Raw genomic sequence first — 20,053 nt, 5'->3', positions numbered from 1 at the left:
CAATAATGTAGATCAACTTTTTACTAGGATCTTATCTGGCCTACACTTTTGCTTCCATAATTTCCGCGGGTTCAAAAATTGATCTGAGTGGCTAAATTCACAGCATAAAGGACGTTAATCAGCAATCACAGGTAAAAAATGTTTAGTTTTGTAAACACATATTTCTATCACTCAAATACTGTTTAAAACTAAGGCGGTGTGAACGAGAAATACACTAAAACATATTTTTCCGTTTGTAATTGGACCTTTTTAGAGTCTGATTGCAAGTAAATTACACCACACTATCCATTGTATGACTTAATAATTATGATGAAAACAACAGTAGCCTGATAATGTATGAGAAACGTGTTGGGCATATATTATAGTGCGTAAACAAGGTTATCTATATACATTTTAAAAGGTACGTTTTCCTATATATTCTGTATCAATAAGGTTACTCCGTTTAATGTTTTTATAACTGAATGGAAATTGTTTATTTTGTTATTTGACCAATACTGTTCAATAAAGATATTAGTGCTTTATCTCTGTTAAATACAAAAATCATTCAAACGGCCATATACAAATGTGCAGTTTTCCCACCCTTTAATGTAATCATTTGAAATATGTAAAAAACACACGTACGGAGAAGAGCATTGCGGTCTGGAGGAAACGATAGTCAGGTTATCGGAACCCTTAAGCGTTTATTGATTTAAAGGCCTAGTTTAAGCCTTCTATAAGTGACCCCCCCCCCCAAAAAAAAAAACACAAAAAAAAAAAAACGTGTATTAGTACACAAACTCTGTTAATTGATCTTAATCTTATTGTCTAATTGGCTTATCTGATTGCAGTTTATAATGTTGTATCATACAAAATGGACCCTAAATGGCCCTGAGCCAATAAACCAATACACAGAAAAATGGCCCCTACTGTGACACCAGTGCGATTAGCAGGAGATGCACAGCAGGGGATCATCATGCCAAACATTCCTTAAACAAGGCCTTTAAGGAATAACGTTGAAGCATTCGAACGATCATTGGTACGATATGAGCTGCTTTTTTACGAATTTTATTTTCATTGTCAAAAAGCATATATTTCCCCTACCTTTATGTATTTGTGACATCCTTTGACATGAATTGCATCGCAATGAAATGGGGTTCAGACTGTCTAGGAAAATATAAGTTGACCTGCAAAAGACCAGCGTTGGGCATCAAAAGTGTTCAGGGAATCCAAGCCCTAACACTCTATAATCGCCGTAACATCGGTTCATATTAAAGCTTAATATTGGGCAGAAAAGAAAACAATAAATAAATTCGGTCCAGCATGAACCAGTATTGGTCATACAAGGTAAGCAAATGCATTAAGCAATATGTGTCTGTACCTGATTAGCGCAAAAACCCCTTTTGAATTTCGGTTTGTGCAGATAAGTTGCAAGTATCTTAAAGAAATACAATTGCGTCTGCAATAGACCAAGGTTGGACCTTCGAAATAAGTATGAGCTAGGAATACTATGCTGGAGTTCGATTAACGTACTCCGAAATTAGCCAAGTAGTTGGGTATTAATGTTGTAGACGCCTCACAGATTCGTCCTTAAAATGTTTTATAATATTAGGAGTACTAAGCGATACATGCATATAACCTTTTTTGCATTGATCTTTATGGTACTGGTTACGCTCGGCATAGATTAAAGAGATTTATGTCAGATGTATGTAATGTAATCGTTGTAATTTAATCAAATCAAGAAGTTCAAATAGGATTTCAAATACCTTTTAGTCAACTATGCACTGTATAAGGAAGATAATAAGGTAGCGACCAACCCTTTCCAGTTTAATCTAGTTATCGCTCCTGATACTCTTAATAGACGCAGTTTAAGAATGATTATTTTACTTTATTAGTGTAGGTAGTTACGCTCCACTGAATACAGTTTCGTTCGTTTATGTGTGTCCTAGGTAGCGTGAAACACTGGCTTGTATACCGCCTACAATAAATATGTATCTACTAGAATTTAAACTTCCTTGTACTGGCCTAAAAGCAGCACTCTTACAGATTTACCGTTTTGACTACTTTTTTGTATTAGAAAGAGCCATTGTTTGCATGAGTATCTGCTAATTAATGATAAAAGACTGCTGAAAAAGTCCAGGTCGAAGATTGATATTTCCGTCTGGAAATTAATGTTTTATGGCTAAAAGATAAAATGCATAAAACATCATTTTTTGAACTTAAACATAAAAATCTGCGATGTTCTTTTTATATGACTTGTTTCCTTGCATGTTTGCATAAATTGGCTTGTTCCATGACAAAAAATAAAACAGTTGTCAAAACGTTCAACCTGCGTAAGTGCAGCTTTAACAAGTTTAGCTCACGTTTTATGGACCTCTTAAGGTAATACATCCGAAAACACTATTATTACTATTATTTTACTCTTTGATACTGGAATTGAAACTAAATACAATAAGAGTAAAAAAACAGTTTGAATAGTGGTGGAACCCATTACATTACAGTCAAGAAAAAAAGAAACTGACAACAAAATCACTCGCAAAAGAGTACTATTTCATAAACAGGTGATTAATCTCATAAACATTTGTTGAAGCGTTTTAGACGTCAATATCTTAGTTGTATCAGTCCGTTGAAATTGTCACACTTTATTTCATCACAAAAGTACATTTTACACCACGAGCGAGTCCCTTTAAAAGCTTAACCTGCATAACCTGAAAAAGAAGAGAGTGATGGTCAAACAATTAAAGAGGGAGGACGCGAATTTAATATTTTTATTATAACATCACATATTTTATATATGTTGCATGGAATGGCGGAATTAGGCGAAATATATTATATTTCATTGCCGTAAATATACCTTTATATAACAATGAATATCACACAAAGGACATAGCCACCCTGAAATACATAAAGGACGGTTTTCATATGAAAGGCGCATCATGTGAATAAATTATGTCAAAGCACACGTGCGTTTGCCTTTACGAGAAATGTCTTTGGTCGACGAAGGTCAAACTGAGTGTAGCAAAAGCACTAACTGATGCTTTAAAAAAGGTCTTTATTGTAGTTATATTCTGCTAATTCTATATGCCTTGTATAATTTCGTCTCATATAAACTTATGATGACCATTTGTTGTATTTGTACACGTAAACGATATAAGGAGAAATACGAGATTTGTACATCGATGAAGTGATCGTTTAGACATATTTAAGATCAACATAACAGTTAATCATCAAATAAGTGTTAAGGCTTTAGATTGAATATCACTTTCACGGTCGATCAAAATTCGACAAGGCTCTTTTTATCAAATGTTTAATACTCGTTCAAAACATTATATTAATAATGACTACTCATGTTAGGTCTTCTTTTTATATGATGGACGCATTAAAACAATTAAAGAACTTCTTATCTGCTTATTCAAGAGCATATCAAACGGCGTACATCATTCAGGAGCTTATCAAACGGCGTACATCCGTAAGGAGCATATCGAACGGCGAACATCATATAGGAGCATATCAAATAGTGTACATCATTTAGGTGCATATCAAACGGCGTATATCATTTAGGTGCATATCAAAAGGCGCACATCATTCAGGAGCTTATCAAACGGCGTACATCATTCAGGGGCATATCAAAAGGCGCACATCATTCAGGAGCTTATCAAACGGCGTATATCATTTAGGAGCATGTCAAACGGCGTACATCATTCAGGTGCATATCAAAAGGCGCACATCATTCAGGAGCTTATCAAACGGCGTACATCATTCAGGGGCATATCAAAAGGCGCACATCATTCAGGTGCATATCAAACGGCGTACATCATTCAGGGGCATATCAAAAGGCACACATCATTCAGGAGCTTATCAAACGGCGTACATCATTCAGGTGCATATCAAAAGGCGCACATCATTTAGGTGCATATCAATAGGCACACATCATTCAGGAGCTTATCAAACGGCGTACATCATTCAGGTGCATATCAAAAGGCGCACATCATTCAGGTGCATATCAAACGGCGTACATCATTCAGGAGCATATCAAACGGCGTATATCATTCAGGAGCATATCAAACGGCGTACATCCTTTAGGAGCATATCAAACGGCGTACATTCTTTAGGAGCATATCAAACGGCGTACATCCTTTAGGAGCATATCAAACGGCGTATATCATTCAGGAGCATATCAAACGGCGTACATCCTTTAGGAGCATATCAAACGGCGTACATCATTAAGGAGCATATCAAACGGCGTACATCATTAAGGAGCATGTCAAACGGCGTACATCATTCAGGGGCATATCAAAAGGCGCACATCATTCAGGTGCATATCAAAAGGCGCACATCATTCAGAAGCTTATCAAACGGCGTACATCATTCAGGTGCATATCAAAAGGCGTACATCATATAGAAGCATATCAAACAGCGTACATCATTTATGTGCATATCAAACGGAGTACACCATTTAGGAGCATATCACACGGCGTACATCATTAAGGAGCATATCACACGGCGTATTTTATTTAGGAGCATATCACCCGGCGTATTTCATTCAGGAGCATAATACACGGCGTACATCATTCAGGATCATGTAAAACGGCGTACAACATTTAGGAGCCTATTAAACGTTATACATCATGTAGGTGTATATCAAACAGCGTATATTATTTAGGAGCATGTCAAACGTCGTTCATCATTTAGGAGCATGTCAAACGGCGTACATCAATTAGGAGCATATCAAAAGGCGCACATTGTTCAGGTGCATATCAAACGGCGTACATCATTCAGGAGCATATCAAACGGCGTACATCATATAGGAGCATGTCAAACAGCTTACATCATTTATGTGCATATCAAACGGGGTATATCATTTAGGAGCATATCAAACGTCGTACATCATTTAGGTGCATGTTTAATAGCATACATCCGTAAGAAGCATATCGAACGGCGTACATCATTAAAGGGTATGTCAAACGGAGTACATCCGTAAGAAGCATATCGAACGGCGAACATCATTTAAGAGCATGTCAAACGGCGTACATTTTTTTGGAGCATATCAAACGGAGTACATCCGTAAGGAGCATATCGAACGGCGAACATCATTTAAGAGCATGTCAAACGGCGTACATTTTTTTGGAGCATATCAAACGGCGTACATCATTTTGGAGCATTTCAAACGGCGTACATCATTTTGGAGTATTTCAAACGGCGTACATCATTTTAGAGCATTTCAAACATCGTACATCATTTTGGAACATTTCAAACTGCGTACATCATTTTGGAGCATTTCAAACGGCGTACATCATTTTGGAGCATTTCAAACGGCGTACATCATTTTGGAGCACGTAAAACGGCGTACATCATTTGGGAGCATGTCGGAGGCGTACATCATTTAGGAGCACGTTAAAACGGCGTACATCATTTTGGAGCACGTAAAACGGAGTTCATTATTTAGTAGCATGTCAACTGCCGTACATTATTTAGGAGCATGTCAAACGGCGAACATCATTTTTGAGCATGTCGGACGGCGTACCTCATTTGGGAGCATGTCGGACGGCGTACATCATTTTGGAGCATGTCGGACGGCGTACATCATTTGGGAGCATGTCGGACGGCGTACATCATTTAGGAGCATGTCAGACGGCGTACATCATTTGGAAGCATGTGGGACGGCGTACATTATTTAGGAGCATGTCGGACGGCGTACATCATTTGGGAGCATGTCGGGCGGCGTACATCATTTAGGAGCATGTCGGACGGCGTACATCATTTGGGAGCATGTCGGACGGCGTACTTCATTTGGGAGCACGTTAAAACGGCGTACATCATTTTTGAGCATGTCAAACGGCGTACATCATTTAAGAGCATGTCAACGAATTATATCATTAAGAAGCATGCCAAAGGAATATTTCATTGAGAAACATGTCAACGGATTATATCATTAGGAAACATGTGTACGGATCATAACATTAAGAAACATGTCAACTGATTATATCATTACGAAACATGGCAACATATTATATCATTAAGAAGCATGTCAACGGAATATCATAAAGAAACAGGTCAACGGATTATATCATTCAGAGGCATGTCAGCAGCTAATATCATTAATAAGCCTGTCAACGGAATATATCATTAAGAAGCATGTCAACAGCTTTTATCATTAAGAAGCATGTCAACAGCTTATATCATTTTAAAGCATGTCAACGGATTACATTATTAAGAAGCATATCAACGGTTTATATCATTAATAAACATGTCAATGGAATATATCATTAAGAAGCATGTCAACGGAATACATCATTAAGAAGCATGTCAACGGCTTATGTATTTAAGAAGTATTTCAACGGCTTATATCATTAAGAAGCATGTCAATGGCCTATATCATTGAGAAGCATGTCAACTGATTATATCATTAAGAAAAATGTCAAAGGGTTACATTATTAAGAATCATGTCAACGGATTACATTATATAGAAGCATGTCAACGACTTACACCATTAAGGAGCATGTCAATGGATTACATTATTAAAAAGCATGTCAACGGTATATATCATTAAGAAACATGTCAACGGCTTTTACCAGTAAGAAGCATGTCAACGGATTATATCATTAGGAAGCATGTCAACGGATAACATCATTGAGAAGCATGTCAACTGATTATTTCATTAAAAAAACAGCTTACCTAATTTAGACGGACACAAATGGAATATATTATATTATGGTACACGAATAGCTTACATCATTTATAAGCACTGCAATGGATAACAAGATACAGGAGCACGTATATGGCCTTCACCATTGGAGACTTGTCAATGGCCTGCATCATTTAGGATCATCCAAAGAGCCTAATAATCTAGGAGCGTGTTAACGGCATTAATCATTAAAGAGTATGCAAACGGATTACATCATTTAAAAGCAATTCAACGGCTAACATCACAGCATGTAATTGGCTGACACCATATATGAGCAAGTAAATGGTTTACATTTAAATATTATATTAACACTCACGAGAGAAACAACAAAAACGGACTTCACGTGCATCATTATATCTGAATCAATACGTGTTTGTGTAAAAAAATCACAGTAATTCTAGAGTGCTTGGTATGTAATGTTTCTGTCCACTGATTACTATAACCGAACTATCGCACTGTCGTTTGGACTCATACGACAATTTTTATAACTGTCGTTTCTTTTATTATTTAAAGCAGTATAAGGGCACTTTATTATCAAATCGTTTTCATACTTAATGAATGTGTACGTGCATGAATTCAACTAAACCAACAAATTTACTGAAATATTTATATATTTAATTGTGTGAAACTATACAGCTCTGACAACTTATAGACCAATAAACAAAGCCTCTTTATTTTAATTGTCGGTGTAGATACACGTCTTTTGAACATTTCCACCGACATTCTTGTAGTAGGCATTTTCATTATTGTAGTATACTCCAGTGTCTTTACTTTCCATGCTCAACCCAGACCGTGGCTCGGATTCGGGTATTTCATACTCGGCTGTGAAATAAATTATGGACAAAGCTGTTTAATAAATTAAAATTTGGATGCTAATACCAGACAAAAAGGCTAACTATCGTCTTCAAAACTAATTTGTTTCAGAACGTGCCGTTATTTTTTTTTTGTTTTAGTATTTTCGGCGTATGTTGTTTATATCATGTATTTGAAGTACTGAACTTAATCGAAATATTCTATTGTGGATTTATCTCGACCACCTTTTAGTCAATTGTTTTCCGTTTAACTAGCTTATAGGCGCCTAATGACAGCTAAATATACAAACTATGCAAATACTTTCTTCTGAAACCTGTTGCAATGTCTTAAATGATATGAAATGTACGTTTGTTAAATTGTCAAACATTCATGCATTCGTTTCTGATTCCTGATCTCAACACACAATCAATACATAAAATAATATAAAATGAGTTATATACTCGTCTTTGCGACTTCTAAAGTTGTGTACGGTTCATTTTGGCCTCCTTCTGGCAAAATGTCTTCATACGTCTTTTTCGTCTCATTTCTTTAATAATAATAATAATAATAATAATAATAATAATAATAATAATAATAATAATAATACTAATAATAATAATAATACTAATAATAATAATAATAATTCATTGTTTAAAGATATCTTGTTTCTCAATTGCATTAATGATATAATGTTTAGCCTTTATCGATATGCATATTCACCTTAGAATCCCTCTTTTCTTAACAACAAGCACTACAACCAGTGCTATAACAACACACACACCAAGGGAACCACCGACCGCTCCACCGATGACCGAACCAGAGCCAGTTTCCTCTTCCGCCCCTACGGTTTGATGCTTTTCGGCGTCTAAAACAGCATCATTAAAGAATCATTGACGGTTTGATAAATGTTCAGAGGCACACAGTGATCAATGGCTGCTAAAAGGGAAAGAAGTAACTATATGATCATCAGACTAAAAAATAAGCCGCGAGTTAAACGTTCAACGTTCAATGTTCAAGAGATAAAATTTAAAAAAGATACAAAAATGAACGGACATTTTGTATCTATAATATATGCTTTAAACTCTTATAACTGGTGAAATTTGTATTTGATTGGTGTATCTATGCTGTTTGTGGATAGTTGATTACTAATAAGGGAAAAATTCCGATCAACTGTGTACGTTATCAAACCAATCCCTACCAATATATGGTTACGATTATATGGTTCCAGACATTTTCTATTTGATCACATGTTGGCCCAGTTTAAAATACGTCAAAGAGTTCAATAAAGGAAAGCATTCTGATGAAGTTGGACCAAATGTAATGCATATAGTTTTTTGAAACGATAATTTTAAGATTTGACATAGTGACCTAGGTTTTGAAACCAAGTGACGCACTTTTATATGCGGTTGAGATTTTATCAATGAGAACATTCCGACCAAGTTTTGACATTAACTGACCAATCCCTAATATGATAAGGCTTCACTAGTTTAGGATTGAGAAGGAAGCCTTTGGCTTATACGTGGCCTCATTCCGCTTTGCTATTTAGATTTGTATGACAAGTTCAATTCCGGTGAAAGTAGTATTACGCACTGTGTTAATGGCAACAAGGGCTGAAAATATGTAAAAACAATTGCCAATGGATGTTTTCAACGAAAGTTGATATTTAGGAATTCAAGATGGTAATGTGCAGGAATCTCATGTTCACCAAAATACAGAATGAATAATTAATAATCAATAATATTGATAATAGAGAAACAAGAAGTAATATAATTTCCTACGTTTGAGTAAAACGAATTAGAAGGAAATTAATTTCCCTTGTTTATAATGTCATAACCGCCAGGTGGCGATTGATAAGCACGAGGAATTCGTGCGAATATGAATGTAAAGGCATTCAGCTTTGGGGAACCGATCCGTTCACATCGATTCAATTGATTGTTAAATTTTACAAGAAAATGTTTATTGTGAAAGGTTTTCAGTTACTATGCAATTTCATCATATGAATGATAAATATGTTTTTCATTTTTCTTCAAAGAACATAATCATGTAATGTACATTTGTATGAATTGATAAAATACGTATATATGAATCATAAAATTATATGTTTTTCTATACATCTTTGTTAAGGAGCTTATGGGTGATGAGGCCCGACATCTAGTGGTACGAGACAAATCCTGTCAATCTGGATGACAAACGGGCAGAGGTTTCTGAGTTTTCCCCAGAAGGAGGGTTTTATCTCAGTTTTTCCTCGGCCAGTCGACCACGTCTGTAAGCTCCATTTTTGTCAAGCATGTTGTTAATAAGACATACTTTGCTCATGTTGCAAGTTCATGCTGTATGTGTTAATCGGTTTCCCAAGTGCTTCACTCACTGTGACTTCCAAAATAATACCATTGAAAAGTATTGATTTTGTTGTTTTCTATAGGAGGTTATAGAATGGTATTCAGGGAATTATACTTCCTTGCATAATATCACATATTTACATTACATTATTCAACATTAGTTTGGCGGTAGAAATTCTTTACAGTCGCATATACAGTCGCGTGTATTTAAACATTTTTTTTCAAATTCGAAGCACGTACGAACCATTTTGTAATTTTTTAACAGTTGGTAGAAATATCTTAAATAAATCATGAAGGCAAATTAATCAAAATACTTCTCTGAGCAAATGCTTTATACAAGAAAATAGAAAGATTTTCTTCAACAACCTTAAACTGTTTCGTGTTCAAGAATTCTGCGGCATATGTAATACATATTTCGATGAGCACGTTAAAAGCATAGCGATATACTGAAGTACATAGTTTGCATGTAAACAATAAATGAAATCAGTCTGAGGTCTAAGACATTACAATGTGGGCAAAGTCTTTGTTCTAAAACTGACAATGTTATTACGACATTATATGACATTATAAAATAATCAAATTAATAAAAAAGACGGAAATACGGTTAAAACGATCAATACCATGTCGTGCATAAATACATTTAAAATTGAAGTTAATTTAACATACTGTCCTGGTATATGATGTACAATTGGATATATTTTCGGCCTAATTATTCAATATAGCATAACATCCTTTCAACATTATTAGTAATGTGAGCATGTATAAATGAATAAACTTGTAAATAAAATAAACAAGGGCATACCTGAAGTACAGGTATCGCCAGTGAAACCATCAATACATCCGCGGTTGCACTTTCCTGTTGAGTCGCATTTGGCTTCTGTTAGGGAACCTGCACAATTCTGAGAGCAGATATTTTCGCAAAAGTTCCCATAATGTGATAAATTGCAATTCTCACAACGTCCAGATTCTATGTCACAGGTTCCACCCTTGCATGTACTGCTGCATTTAAATGTACACATAAATCCGTAATAAGAGTTCTTACATTTAGTGCATGTAACGTTGTCCGTACAGCTTACACAATTTCCAGGACATTGAACCTGATGTTGACATGACCCATCTACCTGGTTACATATATTTCCAACACAGTCTTCCGAGCATGTTTTGTTACAAAACGGCCCATAGCTGCCATTGTAACACGATTTACACTCCCCCTCTTGAGTGCAGTTACCATCAAGACATTTAGTGCATAGCATATCACAGTTTGTTCCGAAGAAGCCAACATAGCATGTATTGCAATGTCCGGAATATTGCTCACAACCCCCATTACAATTTTCTGAACACGTGCTGTTACATCGTGCACCAAACCAACTGACAGAACACTCGTTGCACTGATCTCGTTTTCCGCATGATGCACACGTGTCAGGACACGTTTTATTTATACAGTCACCAGTGAGAATATCGCATCTTCCATTGCATTCACACGAAATACCACAAAATGCTCCGTACCTTCCAATGGGGCACCCTGAACAGTATGTGCCGTAAGAGCATTTCTCACAATCAGAAAAACATTGTCCATTACACTGACTTCCATAATACCCGTCTTTGCACTCACATTTACTGTTATCACCACATGTGTCATGTAGGCAGTTTGCCGAGCACTTGTGTTCACATGTAGGTCCATAAAAACCTTGTTTACAAGTACATGTTCCGTCAAACGAGCTACACGTTTCAGTGTTACAACCTTCGGAACAAAAAGATTTACAAGTTGTGCCCCAGAATCCTGGCCTACATTCGTTACAATGCGTGCCATTACTGCATGTTATACAGTTCGTTCCTACGTACGTGCACGCTGTACATTCACCAGCTGACCGTAAGTAGTATCCCGAGTCACATGATGTGCATACGGTTGAATTTGAACATGATGCGCAGTTTGCGAAACAAGCTGTAGAGAATATGAAAATTCATTTAGGTCATAAAGTAGACACTTTCTCAATACAGTATCAAAATCTTTCTTTTAAAGATACGGCTTTTGGATCATATGTAGGCTTGTTGGTTGTAACAAAATTCCCTGATCGTACACGATAAGGTAATAGTTACATAACAATAAAAATATATGTTATACAGTCAATACTGTATTAGAGAAAACGTTCAAGGGTTATGGAAATAAGAAACAGGTTTGGTGTTGAATACTATAGATTGGTAATATATATCTTACATGCACATTTCATTGAACAAAGGCATTTTATATTTACAAACGACAATACATCACAAAATAATTGCCTAATGATATATGAACAACGAATGGTAATTGTATTTGTGGTACTTTAACACGTTTAATGAATATATTATATTGAATCGTATAATATTGATATATGGAGCGACTGTACAATATACCGAACACTAAACAACTCTTCTTAAGAACCAATATATACGTATATAAAATCAAAAACTTTAACTTAAAGAAGCTTCAGTTGATTTATCAAAATGTTGTTTATTAAAATAAAGTGAAAGTAAGAAGCAAAATAAAGCAATTTACTCACTCAGCGTAGAGACGCAGGAATCGACTTTTATTAAGATTATACATATAACTATTAGTGATTTGTTTAAACTCTTATTCATCGTTATATCCGAATCTGCTGACCAAACTATCTGAATGTATATGATTCAAGAAATAAGTCGTAGTCTTAGCTAGCGTGTTAATACCTGAAGAATACCCCGACATAGACACGGAAGTTTAAATGCGGCGGTTTACTTCTGAAACTTGGGGCGTTTAAATTGAATGCCACATTAAAACCAATTTAACTCGCTAGGGTCATATAAACATGCCATGTTTCGTATACGTTGAGGATATAGTATCCGCAAATGTTAGATTATCATGAATTCGATTGTGTGTTAAACCTTGGTTAAATGAATTAAATCATGCGTGTATGTGATTGTGTATAACATTACTCCGATAGTTATTTCTATTCGTGTACAGTTCATGAAAGGGGTGAGAACATTTATACTTTTTTATATAATTACATATTGTGAGACATTGAAAATGATCTGATATTTACTGATAGAAAGTCATATGGACCGAGGAGCAGATGTTAATTAGAAAATATCCGTGCTCGTTTTTGCCTGATGCCTATTCCGCAATGCACATGGTTATATTCAAATTACAAACAATAATAACTTCATTCATTTTCCTGAACGTTTAATTTATTTCAGTTTCAGATATGAAATGAGAACTTTCAATTCACGATTTAAAGATTCAGTGTTTTGTCAACAGAAACATCAGCATATTGATTCCCATTTTCATTCGCGAAATAATAATACAGATGTTAAAATATGAAAAAACTAAGAACATATCCGGTTTTAATCATTTTCAAAAGAATTTATAGTTAGAGTTATAAAGATACATGTAAAATTGTTAAAACGGACGTTGTCAACCGAGTGCCCATTTTGGTGTTTTGCACCTTATCCCGGTACACCCTTTACATCGCGGGGCAGGTAGTAATGATCAGTCACTATCTCGTCCATGTTGGATTCCAAGTTGACGTAGACAGAGCCAACTGAACGCTCTCACTGCAGCTGTAAAAAAGTGACCTTTCGGACTTGTCCCTTAGAGCCCTCGGCTCCCAGCGTTTTCTTCACCGACTGAGATGAAAAACTATTACATCTAACTTCCACTCGGAAGATTCACGTCTTCCAACCGCTCTCTTACCAAGTGTTTGAGTTCCTCTTCATGAGCTCGTATGCCTTTCCCAGGGGATCATAAGCTTCACTAGAGCATGGAAATGAGCATGAACCTTCAAATTAATGACCATAAAATGCACAATAATTATTGTAGATTATGATTTCAGGTTAAATAAAGAACAAGTATATATTAGTTAACTAACAACGTACGATATAATATACACTGTGTTTTAATGATCATTTAATTGTCTATTTTCAGTATGCTGGCTTGTTATTTTCAGAGTTCAAAACTTCCAAATTGTAGTCTGTAAGTTATATGAAAACACGAATATAATGAAAGAAATGAACGTTTTTTTTAGTTTATCCACAAGTGTAATTTTCCCACTCAGACAAACATACGATTATACCATTAACGTGGCAACTGTTTCCTAGTGAACAATCGCGATCAAACTTATCGGAATTTAGGTTAGTTTTAATTAGACTGTTTATAGAAATATTCAAAAACATGTGCATTTTTGCTAAACACAATATCAGAACAGAACCAGCACCATCAACACCATCAAGACCACCACCTCCACCACCACCAGTGCTTCATTTTAAGAAATCTGTATTGGAGTGTTTTCTCATAAGACCGTTCATATTCCACGATACCAATTTCAGTTGGTTATTGTGACTTCCCTAGATGGCAGATGTTACTTATCCGTACGCTCCTTCCGTTAATGTCGGTTGCTGATAATGGCGGTTGTTTATGAAAAGTTTATCACCGATCTATCGCACGTGATGCATTTTCAGTTTGCATCGCCCTCATCTTGTCAGAGAACACTTTATTATCTTTCTCAAGTTTGCCTATATCACGCTTTGCATTTTATAATAGTGTAGAATGAGCTGAAATAAAGTTCTTATGAAAGAGCAAGTTCTTCCTAATCCTGTTATAAAAGTTTTTTTTGCTGTTGACTTTCATTTCTATGTCTCCTAATTTTGCAATTATAAGCTGTTATGCTTGGTATATCTTGTTTATGCTCGGCAATATTGATTGAAGCTGTTTAAGGTCTTCTTGTTACTGCGATGCTCGTTGATTAGGATGTGCCAGCTGGCGGGGAAAACTATAATGTGGTGTATTATACCTCTGATTTATTTGCGGAAAATTCCTATTATCAATAATTGACTTCTTTAATTATCTCAATGCACTTGTTGTTTTATTCAAAGCTTTATTTGTTTTATCCAACTCACAAAACCTAAGCTCACATTGCAATGGAGAAAATGATATATTTTGTGTTTCCCTTATTTAATTTTCTCTTTTAATGGCTTTTATATCTGCTAGTTGAATCTAAAAAGTCCAACAATGTCGAATGCAAATTTCACATCCATTACATTAGGGGAGGCAGTACATGCGGAAACAACTTTCGTGTGTCTTTATGCTAGAGACGTTTGATTGTAACATTTTCATATCTTACTTACCTTAGTTCTTAAGCATAAGTCATTTCTCATTCATGGATATTTGAATTCATCTTTATCTTAGACTTTGCTGTTTGCCATGCGTAAATGATAGTGACAATGTACAGAGTTATAGATGAAGCCACTTGTACTATGCACTCTTATGAAGCATATACATTCGTATTTATTTTGATAATCCTTTTATTTTGTTTTTGATTTTGATAAATAATGAATATCTTTGCTTAATGTTAGGTTAATTCAATACATCTTTAGTCAATGCTTCTCGCTTAATTGTATAACTAGACGCTACCGATAATATATTATGTTCTTATTATATTCATGAACAATCAAACTTCGGTTGAATTACTGAATGATCATAAACCTCATATTAAAAACGTGAAATCGTCTCATATGCAATTCAATATGCAAAGCTAATTTTATAACACCTAATGAAACTATTCTTATAATCAAATTAGATTAGCGAGGGTTACAACCAATTATTCAACTGCCTTATAATCTCTGTTATCTAGAAAACGTTTCACAAATATAATGTATCAACTAAATGAAAACTTAATACTGTCGTTGAAAATTTTGTTCACTTTGAGGATTTCAGTTAATGAAAAAAAGATTTTTTTTAAGTTTCAATGAGCTAGGGACTTTGTTATATTCATGTACCTACTGCTCGCGCGTTTCAAAGCAATCTCCGCAAAGCGGTTACTTCCCTTCGTTTGGAGGCTTTCCTCAGGTTCTTTCCATAAACAATCAAAGTGTTGAAATCACTGATGGACTAGGGCCACAGACAGGGGCAATTTAACAGCAGTGTGATAAACATTGAAAACATAAATAGCTGACACCACTTGAACAGGAGAACCGTAAGTGACTGAAGCGCCGAATATGCGTGCGAGGTGCATAGAAAATGGCAAAAGCCTTTTTTAAAAAGGGGGAGGGGCGAGAACCCTCTTTATATATTTGCTAAAGCCATTTAAACAGACTAATACCTAATATTTTACACGTCTGACGTCTGATATTCAAAGGACATGTAGTATATTTCCAACCCATAATCAATTTAAAGTATGTATGTTATTGCTAGTGCATACGTTTGACAGATCTCATAACACATTCATATATCAATGCACTGAGTGTTGAATGCTGCAATGCCTTGATTATACTGGCGTCCGATGGTTTGTTAATAAAAGGAAAAAAACAACAACAAAGTTGTTTTGAAACTAAACTCCTTCTGATAGGTTGAACTTGGCAATGAAGTTTATAAACTAAGTCACTGGTTGCTATAGAAGAAAAGGGCTTGTAAGGACGTCGTTACAAGGAAGTCCTCGGTTGCGACAACAGTAAGGGGGTGCTAAGGAAGTGATTAGTTAGTATGAATGAATGCAGTTACTAAGGTTGTCAATTGCAACTAAGAAAGTCATAGGTTAGTGGAAAAGTCATTTTTCATCGCTTGCTATTGATTTAAGTTGCTGCTAGGGAAGCAAGTGGTTGCTTAGAAAGTCATTGGTTACTAAAATGTATTGGTTGCTAAATAAGTATGCGGTCGCTAAGTTAGTCAATAGCTAACATGGAGGTCATTGGTTACTAAGAAGTAAGTCATTTATTGCTATGGATGTAAGTAGTCGCTGAGAAACACAGTGATTGCCACGGAAGTCATTGGTTGCTCAGACAGTTACTGGTTGCTAAAGAAGTAATAAGTGACCAGTATTGTTGCCAAGGACATTATTCTTTGCTAAGAGGTAACTGGTTACTTAGGAAGACATTGGTAGCTAAGAAGGTCATTGGTTGCTAAGCAAGAATATGGTTGTGGAGGAAGTTACTGCTTGCTAGAGAAATCATTAATTGCTTTGTGAGTTTGTTATTGATAAAGAAGTTATTTGTTGCAAAGAAGGTCATTGGTTTCTAAAGGAGGTTGTTGGTTGCTAAGGAAGAAATATTTTGCTAAAGTAGTCTTCGGTAGCTAAGGAAATATTAAGATAGGGAAGTCGATGGTTCCTAAGGGAGTCATTAGTTGCTATGGATATATGTAGCTACAAAACACTACAGGAGGCCGCATACCAAATATCAAGGATCTGGGGCGAGGCCGTGATGTTTCGGGGAGTTTTTTCTATAAAAGTATATTATAGAAAACCAGGGAACCACTGGAGTGGGATGCTTTTATTTCCAGGTTGTAAATTTCAGCTAATTGTTATGTTTTGTAATGTTATGTATGTTTGTTATTCATGTCGGAGAAAAAATCATTGAGCAATTGTTTCTTGTTATCGTATTACCGACATATCCCAATTATATCATATGTCCTAGGACATGTCCTATACTCTCACACGAGCCACAAGAACGGAAGCGGGACCCGTTAGCTGTTTCACAAATGCGCTGATCCTGAGAGGTCTGCGTCGTTAAGGCCAAAACTATACTTTTGGTACGCGTTTGAGAAGTATAGTAAGTGAATATTGACCAGAATCAAACGTTTATTCAAATATTGTATCTGCGACTGACTCGTATAGATAAAGGTTTATCCTCAGGTATACTAAGTGACATTTATAGTGTTCTGTAACAGTTTTCATCCTTGATGATTGTTCGTTAGTTGTATATAACTAATAACATTTTAAGTCAAGAAATTCAGCATTGAAACCTTTTTTACGGTAGTGTATAAAAATGGACATTTAAGGGGACATTTGGCATTTTTGTATTCGCTTTGCATATCATTTGTTCAGATCAGTATCTGTTATATGGTTTTTTACTACTATATATTATCACGCTAGTATTATAAAATGTTATTGATGGAATTCCATGCAATAATCATTTATTTCATTTTAAGGAATTAATTTGTAAATTTTAGGTAATTTCCATTATAATTTTCATGAGTACATAAAATTCGTAAAACAATTACTGTGCCTTAAAATATTTCTTTCATTTCATATTTAATTCCCTTTTAATTTCAAATAATTGCATAATTGCTGATTTCATACAATAGTTTGGCATTATTAAGTCAAGATTCCATAATTTGTGTGTATTTTGCTTTATATTTGTAATATGATTTGCTTTGTTTTATTTACATTTATTTTGCAGAAATTGTAGCAGAGATTTTTATTTTACTGTACTTTTTTACTACATTTCACTTTGTATTTTCAATATTTACTTGAATTTATTAATTTATTTTCATTTCATTCAGATAGCTTGTAAGGGTGTACATCACCATTTTTATTATAGTAATCTTATCCGGAAGATTATCATTAACCTTATTGATATTGAAATTTGTACAACTTTGTATAATTAAATAAATCACAGTCTGCAGTCCGTTTACGTATGCAAGAGCGACAACTTCTACATCTTCAGTTCACAATTCATACATCTATTACCTCCTACATCATGCTATTGTTAGTATTGCTTAATGCTATACTTTGTGATGTTCATAATTTGTGCAAAGGTTATTTATCCTTTGTTAAATTTTGGGTGTTTTTAAAGTATTTTTATTTATCTAAATGGAGAATTACTTTCTTCATTCTCATGGTAAATTTCCATTTATGGAGAAATGCTTTCCCCGGGTTGGGGGAATATGTAACCAGATGTGCATGTATTGCTAGTGTTAGTGTTTTCGTCTTTAGTGATGTGTAATTGGCTTCAGTATGATAGAGTTTCAATTACCAATTATCCTGTTATGACAGTAAACACCTATACAAATAAGTTGCATTCACGGCCATTGCACAATGGATTGAATCCTTCGTTTCCTTTCATTTCTTCTCAACTGTTGACTTGCCTATCGATAATGACATTTCCATTTACATCAATGTTTTACTTTGATGAAAATTTAATTAGAAACTTTTACAACATAGAAAGATTTTTCTCTTTTCAATTGTCTTGTGTCTAATTTGAATGTCGTTTGTTATTGTGTGTTTATGTACTTGTGTATTTTGTATTTGCATATTTTTCTCTTAATATTGCCCTTGAACTACTATTTGTTTCTTATAGGTTTTCCAATACTATTATTTATATCGAGCCCGAAACGGCTTATATAGATAAAACCCTACAAGGCTACAATGTTCTGTGCATGAAATCCGCTGTTTGGAGCCAAATAATGTGAATATTATAGAAATCATTCACAAATATGATTAAGATGCAGTCCCGACTAGACTTGTTTTAAATCAATCGTCAAACAATTTGTATTATACAAGTACTTGAATGTTAAACAAACAAACAAACCTTGATATATTAACAGAATATGACAATTTTCAAATTTTAGTTACATTGACTTTTTATAAGCTTTTTTTAAGCTTCCCACATGTACTTTACAATTTGATGTTTAAGCAAACTTTCTTTAATATCGCTTAAACAGAATAAAATTGCGTTTTATTGCAATTTGAATTCATGATAATCGTCCAAGCAATACTTTATGGTAGATGCTCATATATTCAATAGGATATGTGATATACGATGAAGTAAACGTCTTAAACTTTAGGTAAAACTTATTAAAAAAATTCATAGTGTATACGCAATAAAAAGCACTTAAAATTACTTTTGTATCATATCATCTGTAAGCATACACCCGATTACTTTTATACGAGCTTGAAAATAAGGTAAACAAAACATATCGATTTCAGAATGAATGAAATGAAGTTTGATTATTTTTCACCCGTATTGAACGCAATAGTCGCAGTTCAATGCCTGCTTACTACACTAGACAGAGCTTTAAAGAACATTCGTTTAAATACGTTTTGCACGAAATTCAAATGATGTTCATTTGTCTTCACTTTAAGTTTTGTAAATGCATTTAAATATTCGACCCATACTGTAAGACACATATTATTAATACTCTGATATGGCTTTATTAAAATGTATATGTTTTGACGAAATGATTTTACACCTTCACGCTAATTGGTATTCGTAAGTTAACTTTAAAACTAACCGCGTTTGCAGAAAGTTTATGTCCGTCATCTTGGGAACTAGTTGATATCTAATGAATTGCATCTGTATGCCTAGATGAATAGGAAGGGGGGAATTCGACACACAGGTAAAATTCAGTTCGTGTAACATTAGCCAAGGAAAATGCTTATTCTCACTAATAACACTAACATCGAAACTCAGATAAACACATTTATATTAATGAAACCTTCTAATCCCAAAGCCCCAGTAGCATGACATTTTACCA

At 34.7% G+C, this 20,053-nt stretch overlaps 1 protein-coding gene across 1 annotated transcript; it reads right to left on the bottom strand.

The window, feature by feature from the left end:
- Positions 1 to 6,613: 6,613 nt before the first annotated feature.
- Positions 6,614 to 12,468, bottom strand: LOC128206605 (cell death abnormality protein 1-like). Its single transcript, XM_052909188.1, has 5 exons — positions 12,333 to 12,468; positions 10,595 to 11,734; positions 8,174 to 8,318; positions 7,915 to 8,000; positions 6,614 to 7,483 (listed from the first exon to the last, which is right to left on the bottom strand). The coding sequence occupies exons 1-5, from the start codon at positions 12,409 to 12,411 to the stop codon at positions 7,338 to 7,340; spliced, it is 1,596 nt and encodes a 531-aa protein (XP_052765148.1). The 5' UTR covers positions 12,412 to 12,468; the 3' UTR covers positions 6,614 to 7,337.
- Between the last annotated feature and the right edge of the window lie 7,585 nt (positions 12,469 to 20,053).

This window comes from Mya arenaria, chromosome 10, assembly GCF_026914265.1.
Source record: "Mya arenaria isolate MELC-2E11 chromosome 10, ASM2691426v1".
Lineage (NCBI taxonomy): Eukaryota > Metazoa > Mollusca > Bivalvia > Myida > Myidae > Mya > Mya arenaria.
The sequence above is the reverse complement of the archived record's forward strand: the minus strand, read 5'-3'. Positions and strand labels throughout refer to the sequence as shown.